Source organism: Clarias gariepinus, chromosome 16 (assembly GCF_024256425.1).
Source record: "Clarias gariepinus isolate MV-2021 ecotype Netherlands chromosome 16, CGAR_prim_01v2, whole genome shotgun sequence".
Lineage (NCBI taxonomy): Eukaryota > Metazoa > Chordata > Actinopteri > Siluriformes > Clariidae > Clarias > Clarias gariepinus.
Window position 1 is genome coordinate 12,539,494 of NC_071115.1, and position 8,494 is coordinate 12,547,987.

Sequence of the window (8,494 nt, forward strand, 5' to 3'; positions counted from 1 at the left end):
GTTTGAGCAGCTTATAAATCCAATTTGAGCTCTTTGCCATGAAAACAAATAAAACCCTGAAAGCCTGGACCTGTAATCTGCTGGTCCTGGATGCTTCGGGAATCCCATCAGAAGTCCTTAAATACAATATTCCATTTTTTTATAAAGCACAAACTTTTTTGATTGGCTCTGGACATGTAAACCGTCTCACAGGGCTTTTGGATTCCAGACAACACACACGTGGAGCTGTTGAGGAAGTGTTTATTCGCAATGCTCACTGAAACATTATTAGTGTCAGTCAAAAGTGAAACAAGATCAATACATACAGTAGGGCTCTATCATACACCTTGTAATACATACTGTGTACATCACATATTGTTGGTTAAAAGCAATCCGTTAAGGCATGCACAGGCAAATCTGCACAAAGTCAGGATTATAGAAGCGGTAGGGCTTGTCATAATGCAAGAAACAGTAATTTTATAGAGAATAAAAGCATCAACCTCTGGCACTGGTGGCTTACCCCAAATTAGGGTGAGAATATGCAGTAAAGGAAAATACATTCACTGGAAGAGAGGAATGACAAAAGAAAGTGGCACTGACTGCTTTTCACACTCCTTCTTGAAAAATACAGATTTGCATAAGCTAGAAATGAAGAGACACGGCGAAACGCAAACGAAACCCAGAGACTGATACTCTGCTGGTGTCACTGAAAGATTAGATGATTCCTTCTTCTGAATTTCACACTAAGCAGCATGTGGATTCTGTAATAAACTGTGTAAACACTCGAGGTCAAAGTTCCCACCTCAGGATATATATATATATATATAGTCCACTCAGAGGCAGCGATTCTGAAGTACATTACCATAAAAATATGTTATAGCGATAAATATAGTATAACAAGAAAATGCATGAAATCACTGTAGTGATAACAGTCAAGAAATTGCATTACTAATAACCTAATATTCATCATAGAATAGCACGTGGGCAGAAGGTAGCAGTACAAATATATACATATCGATATGTACATTAGTATATACAGTACATTAGGGAAGCTAGCAGTGCAGGCAGAATAAATATCTTCAGCCAGTTACAGCATTTCAAGAGAACAGAAACAAAGCCAAGGTTCTCACGTTGCTGCACGGTATGTTTTTTTTTTTTTTTTTGGATTAATGCGAATTAAAAGTAAGCATGCTACAGGTTATTCATATTCGAGGGAAGCAAAGGAACTGAACGAAACGGTGCACAATTCAACTCATAGCAGAAGTTGCAACTGGTGCAAGTGTCAAATGCAGCAAAAGAGTCAGTTCAACACAATTTTGGAGAATTCATTCCTTTTTCCAAACATGCACGTTTATAGATTCCGTCCATCGGTAAAACGGAACAGAAAAAGGGTCCCTGAACAATGTGTGCTAATGTGTAAAGTATTCATCTCTCAACTGACCTCCAGTTGCATTCAAGCCCAGTCTTAGACCCAGTTCATTGGTTCTGAAAGAGACAAAAGTCCAGAATATTTCATTTGGAATTTTCCAGTTTCGTGCTCTGGTGCCACCTTGCCCCCTAGTGGACAACACTTCATTTGTGCAGCTTGAAAAGATAAAATACAGAACAAGCTCTGAAGCCTGCATTTCACTGGCATGACCCAGCATGTGGTCATAGTGCTTAACAATGCTGTAAACCATGTCGCATACGGAAGTTTGTTCCTTTTTTTTTTTTTTTTTTTTAAGATAATCAACCTCACGTATTTACAAAAGTGCTACAAAACGAAGGACTTTGCCTTCAGAAAACCTTCAGAAAACTCTTAATCGTCACTTGCTTTTGGCTTTCCTGGAAAAACCAATTATACTGTAAACATACATGAGTATTTTTCGATACTTAAAAAAACTATTACGTGAGAAAGATTTCACACAGAAAGTACATTTACACAGACATAGTATGATGTATATAAGATGATAAGCAATGTTAAAATAACATCAGTGTTGCAGACTGGGATATTATGATACTATTATGAACTCAGGAGTATCATTAATTATCTCTATCTCTCACACACACATACATACATACACACACACACACACACACACACACATATCTTCGGATTCAAAAGAGAAAAACAAAAAGAATATCTTTCAGAGACTTGGCACAGATTCTGTTTTGGCAAAGCTTCCCAAACAGAAGTGAATTGGATATCGCACCGGTAATTGACTTATAACGACTCGATCAAGGGAAAACATGCAGATGTGTTGATTTCTTTGCATTTAGGGATTCCTTCATGCATGATCATACCGGTCTTGTTACCATGAAAATATGCTGTAAACTCAAAAAACAAGACAATACCGGTAACTTTGCACTATTTCCTCTTCGTATGGTTTCACTGGTGGTGTGGTAAGGAGAGAAGGGGGTGAGAAAAGTGTTCAGGGGGAATACCGCATAACCCCCTCCCTTGTACACACACACACACACACACATAACCACACGCTTAAAATATAGGACCAATCAGAACGTGCGCCTGCATCCTTCACCGCAATTCCTTGCATCTCTCCATCTCTAGAGTATCTTTTCATCAGCAGTTTGCCCCCTCCCTCTTCCTCCTCCCTCTCTCACATCTCTCCATCTGTGTGAAACAAAGAGCTGCAACCCAGTTCAGACAACCCCATTCCTCCTCCCCTCTACACCATCAATGCGCTTTAGTTACCGTCAGCCCTCATGTCTGGGAGAAGCTCATGTCTGGGATGTCTGTTCTGTGTGGCTTCGCCTGCATTTCTTGTTCGTCTCACACTAATTCCCATCTGATAATGTGTCAAAAAAGACATTACAGACATACATACAGTACTTATTAAGAAGACCAAACCGGTGCAGGAGACGCACCGTAGGAGTGTGCATGCTAGTTTCCTTTATCGTCTTGCTCCCTTGGGATTCCGATCGTCTCTAGTAGAGAGCGCTGGATTGAGATGCTGCTTGCTGGTTTCATCAGATTCTCATCCCGTTTCCATTTCGCCGTCTCTCCTTCATCATTTCAGTAATTGCCTTTCCCGCCATAAATCTACATTAGGCTATTCTTTTTTATCTACGAGTCTGATGTCATTACTCAGATAGTGTGCAGCCTTGGTAGCAGATGGACACGATGTCTCTACGACTCTCTAAACAAATTGCCTTTCTCAAAACAACATGCTTTTTTATTCTTTCTGATCTTTCTCGATTTCTCATCCTCTATCTCTCTTTCTCACTCTCTCCCTCCTTACATACACATACAAAGGACTTAAGACGGAAAAATGAGATCATACTGAATGCCTCATTGATGACATCATTTAAAAAAATGTCATTTTTCAAAATAAAAATAAAATAAACCATGCATTTTATGATTACGCTGGCTGCAGTCATTTTATACCTCCATTCGGAATGCTGGGGAAGTCTTGACTCCTGATGTTTGCTGATTTTCTTTCTGCGGATGAAAACAATGTGTTTGGTCTCAGGAACTTGATCTAGAGTAGAAAAAAAACCCAATCTTGAGGTGCTTCAGTAATATGTGGGAATGCAGGTTAGAGAAGGCCGATGGTCATGTGGATCAGTCGGATGGTCAGAAATTCCTCCTTAGTTTGATTGTCATGGCAACCCTCAGGACTTTAATATCACTGCAAGAAAAGAAAACAGGCTCGTTAGAGGCAATACTAAAAGTTAAACAAAGGCTAAGTGGCATAGATGTGATTATTCTCATTCATCTTCTATACCGGTTTATCCTGTATTCAGGGTCGTGGGGACCTGGAGCCTATGCCAGGAGGCTTAGGGCACGAGGCAGGGTACACCCTGGACAGGGTGCCAATCCATCGCAGGGCACACACACATACACACACTACGGGCAATTTGGGATCGCCAATTAACCTAACCTGCATATCTTTGGACTGTGGGAGGAAACGGGAGCACCCGGAGGAAACCCACCAAGCACAGGGAGAACATACAAACTCCATGCACACAGAGACGGGAATCAAGCCAGGCCGGGAATCGAGCCCGGACCCTGGAGGTGCAAGGCGACAGTGCTAACCACTACACCACCGTGTCACCTAGATGTGGTTATTAATAAAGAATAATAAGAAAATGATAGAACGATTGCATAGAAGATGCTTTAAGTTAAAAGACTGAGAAACACTATATTTAGAGGAAAAAACATGAAACAGGTTCGGAATTGAACCATATGCCTTTTTAAAATAATAATTAAAAAAAACAACAATAACAACAAGCATATCATTGGTATTAACTCCTGTATACCAATTATAGGCTCGTTTTTTTTCCTTTTATCTTATAAATAAAATGATCATTTCACAATTTTCCAATGCATTCCACAGGCTTTTATTTTAAACATTCAGATTTTAATTAGAAGACAAGTGAAACTCACGTCCCCAGTTGATGACAATGGTAGCAGCAATGATGAGAACTCCTCCCACAAGAGAGACAATCGAGAGGACCTTTGCGTTGCGTCCAAGACGCCGCGCTCCATCAACATTATCTTGTTGCAGACTGTACCGAGACTGAGAGAAAGAAACACAAGAGAAAAGAAACTAAGAAAGATAAAAAGATGACAGAAAAGCACACAGAAAGTCATTTTGAGTAGATTAAATGAAATCTGATATAAGACTGATTCCAAATAAAACTAATTGTATCGTATTGTAAAAAATAATAAAAAATGATGCATCAACATACAACCCACTACACACGCAACTGTTTTAACACATTTTTAATCAGGAAAGTTAATCCTAAGCTTCTAAACAACTGTACCATAACAGAGAACGTCAAGCCGACGATGTTGATGGGCCAAAGTGGGCAGAAGCAGGCAAGTATGGCCAGGAAAAGGTAATCGTTAGGCTTGGTGTCATCTCCTGCATTCTCGGTGAGAGCGCTGGGCTGGCGGCTGAGCGAGGGCCGAGGCGACCCAGCATGGCTCAGTGAACCTGAGCGGCTGCCGATGCGGGCATGGCCATGAGCATGCACATGGCCAGCCTTGGTATGATGATGATGACGAGGGGGAGAAGAACGGGAAGAGGTTGAAGGAGAAGCATCCACAGCATTGGGACAAACTCCATTACCTGGTGAGGATAAAGAAATGACAAGAAGAGGAATTGTTGAGAAAAAAGGAATTGGTTGGGTGGTGACAAATAGTCAGGATGTGAGAGAATTGTGTTTGGTAGATGGTCAGGTTGCATGCCACAAATGACACAAAAAAGCACATGCTAAGAACTTTACTTGTTTCCATCTTTTCATCAATGACCGACAGGTTGTCTTTGGCCACGCCGTTCATATGGACTGAGCTTTCCAGAGCAGGAGTCTCCGTGTCTGTGGGTGGATCTTCATGCTCCGTCTTCACTGGCTGTGAGGTTATGGGAGCCTGGCCAGACACGTCATCTGGTTGTTGATTGGTCATTTGCTCAGTTTGTTGCTGCTCTTCTTCCTGCCCCTGCCCTGCACTTAGGGCAGTAGTTGGTGCGTCGCTGTCGGTGTTCAGAGCCATCTTGATGCAAGATGCAGAGTTTGCAAAAATGCCCAATTTCTTTTTTCAGACTAGTGCTGTACTGTGGCTGTCAAATTACTGAATATCTGTGGGAAAGAGTTAAAGAATTGTAATGAATTTAATGTTAAAAATAATGAAACTCATTGGATGTACAGAACATGGCGGGAGATTGTTACCAGGATGTGGCCTGTTTGTTTTGGTAAATTGGTGTATGATCTGACAACTTTCTTAATTTGAGACTTGAACAGGTGGGAAGGGCTTGTTAGTTGGACAGGTAGGACTTGTTGGGTGGGAGGTAAACACTTGTCAATGTCTTCCTTTCGATTGCAATTCACTGTGCAAGCAGCACGGGCATCTTATAATTATAGGTTGGTGGACTAACGAACAGACAGATATTGAGCACAGATACTGAGCACATTGAGCTCACTAACTATTTATAGAGGGGAATACATTCTGTCTTGCGTGGGACCTTGGAATCTTTTTCAGCATTCTGGACACCAACCAATGCACATGAACCATCTTAAAAAGTTCTTAAAATATTCGGCTGCAACTGTGTGTGTCAGGAAATCATATGGAAGAGGCTTCATGGCAGACCATCAGCTCCACCACCCTACAACACATCTAAGTGACTCTATTGCTCTGCCATGGATCTGGTCTGAAAGGAAACCATTGTTTTTAAAAAGCATTTTAAAATTTAAATAAGCCTCTGCTGTTTGTGAGGTGAATTGCAATTTCAGTTAAGACATTAGCAGGCTTTCCACCAGTACAGTGTGTCAGAACTGTGTACATGGAAACTGTGTTTCCATGAGGAAAAAGGGTGGAGCCAAATATTGTTTCAGAAAAGTGTAAACAAACGGCTAAAAATTAAGACAGTAATATCGATTCCATATTAAAATCTGGAATTGGATACATTTCATATATAATATAAAAATAAATATAATAAATAACTTCATCTCTCTCTCTCTCTCTCTCTTTCTCTCTCTCTCAATGGTGTGTATATATATCACAAACTGCACCTTTAAAATTGAATCAAGGCTGATAATGGCTCATACAGTTTCAACAAACCTGACAGTCCTACAACTAAAATATGCAACAGAGAGACTATTTTTATCATACTGCATATCAGTAAAATGAGAGCTCACAATAAAATGGTCAGTACTGCTGTTTCAGCTTTTTCTAAGTGTTGCTTTAAAGTCAAACATGGTTCTGACTCATTCACTTTGCCCTTAACCTAACCTGACACTATAGTAAAGCTAGTGCACCTGCTACCCCCTTATAATATATGCTGAGACAAGATATCTAAACACAAAAATGTGCACAGGAGAACAGATATCTGGCTGCATCCCCCTCACATCATTTCTGTGCTCTAAAAGCAAGTAAATGCCCATTTTAGCCAGATTTAATTCACACTTCGAGGTTATTTTCTTCGAGAGAGCTCTTTGAACCTCTTCTGCAGCGACCTTTTGTTTGCCTGACTAGACATTTGCTTTGATAGTCATCCGAATATGCAAAGAGCCAAATTATGCATTATTTTTTAATTTGTGGCCTGTGATTAGGTTCATATTACAAATAGTTCATAATTACGTTTTTGCTCGAAGTGAACATGTGTCTCAAGCACGTTTCCTTTGCTACACCCCAAACAGTGCACAGCATGTTCTGATTTTTTTTTCATTGTATCTCTGAAATGACATAAACTTTAGACTGTGCTATAAATCCTGTATTGGCCAGGATTCTATTGCTGGGGATGAATGACTGGTTAAAACAGTAATTTTGTGTTTTGTTGGGTGAAGGAAAGAGATGAGGGGTGGATCAGATGACACACCTATCTCAAAAGCCCTCAATCCCAAATTAATTAAAAAAAAACAAAAAACCAAAACAGTGCACATATTCAAAGGCAAATAATCAAATTGCTAGAAGCATACATGCTCTATAATGTATATATGTATATAAGATCAAGTAATTTCATATATTTTTATATAAGAGAGAGAGAGAGAGAGAGAGAGAGAGAGAGAGAGGGAGAAATAGAACATATATGGATGTATAAAAATATATACAATTACATGATTTTGTTCATATATATATATATATATATATATATATATATATATATATCTCAGGTATGGGGAGACAGCTACACCTATACAGCACCCCAACACCACTGCTCTGCGTTGTCATGGAGAGCAAGAGTTTCTGGTATTTTATAGCCTACATTTGGGAGAAGATGTTCAAGCACAGTACTACATTTTCAATTCGTTCCGATGCATGACACACCCTTTCTTAAAAGCCTTCACATGTAAAGATCTAGCAATGCACACGAACAAAAAAACTCCACAAATAGACGAGTGCAGAAATAAAAACGGCGCGAGTTTGCATGCGTAACGTTACATAAGCTATCGTGAGACTGTGTTTTCTGGTGCCTGATGAAGTTTTGGGGGAATTTCGGAAACATTCCGCATTGATTTCAGCGAGGAGCGTAAAAGCGTGACACACCCGCGTTTTAAACAAGGCATCTCTCTGTGCGCTGGCCTCAGCGCGAGCTCGATGCGCAAAAGATGGAACGGAGACATGCAGACCCACCTTTAGTGCGAGGTGTAGGAGAATGTTCCAGCGGACCTTATCATGGCGAAATATAACGTAAATGAAGGACTGGAAGGAGCCCGGGACTGGGATGCTGCACTCAGGTCGAGTTTGAGCGAAACACACTCGATTTTACGCTGTGTGTGTGTGTGTGTGTGTGTCGGAAGAAAGGAACGGGGGGTGCACACAGAAGGAGGCGCGATTTCACTCGACGCGCGCGCGCGCGGACTGAGGCGCCACCTGACCGCACCGAAGCGCTCGCGCACTCTCCCCTCGCGCCAGCCTGGGCGTCCCCGTGGCACTGCGCTGCTGCACATTTTATATAGCAGTTTTCATATCTGGGCTGGTTTACAGTGACTAATGGTGACAGTTAAAATTATTATCATCCAGGTTGTCATCCTCACTGAGTCCCCTGATTTAATCTGTTTCGCCAACCGAAAT

General features: G+C 40.9%; 1 protein-coding gene across 2 annotated transcripts; it reads right to left on the reverse strand.

Annotated features, from left to right (window-relative positions):
• Positions 1–226: 226 nt before the first annotated feature.
• LOC128544759 (proline-rich transmembrane protein 2) lies at positions 227–8,226 on the reverse strand. 2 transcript variants are annotated; one of them, XR_008365815.1, is made up of 6 exons: positions 8,054–8,226; positions 5,212–5,562; positions 4,747–5,054; positions 4,367–4,499; positions 3,365–3,608; positions 227–1,464 (listed from the first exon to the last, which is right to left on the reverse strand). XR_008365815.1 is itself a non-coding variant. In XM_053515019.1 (5 exons), exons 2-5 carry the CDS (start codon positions 5,474–5,476, stop codon positions 3,592–3,594), a joined length of 723 nt encoding a protein of 240 aa, XP_053370994.1. In that variant the 5' UTR covers positions 5,477–5,562; positions 8,054–8,226; the 3' UTR covers positions 227–3,591. The 2 variants fall into 2 exon arrangements, 1 of the variants encoding a protein (XP_053370994.1); XM_053515019.1 differs by having other exon boundaries at positions 227–3,608.
• Positions 8,227–8,494: the final 268 nt, after the last annotated feature.

What these genes read in the sequence shown, in the direction of transcription:
- LOC128544759 (XM_053515019.1), bottom strand. Translation starts at nt 5,476, where the DNA reads ATGGCTCTGAACACCGACAGCGACGCACCAACTACTGCCCTAAGTGCA. An exon ending in TGATGAAAAGATGGAAACAA is followed by an intron (nt 5,055 to 5,211) that starts GTAAAGTTCTTA and finishes TATCCTCACCAG; the next exon opens with GTAATGGAGTTTGTCCCAAT. An exon ending in GCTTGACGTTCTCTGTTATG is followed by an intron (nt 4,500 to 4,746) that starts GTACAGTTGTTT and finishes TCTTTCTCTCAG; the next exon opens with TCTCGGTACAGTCTGCAACA.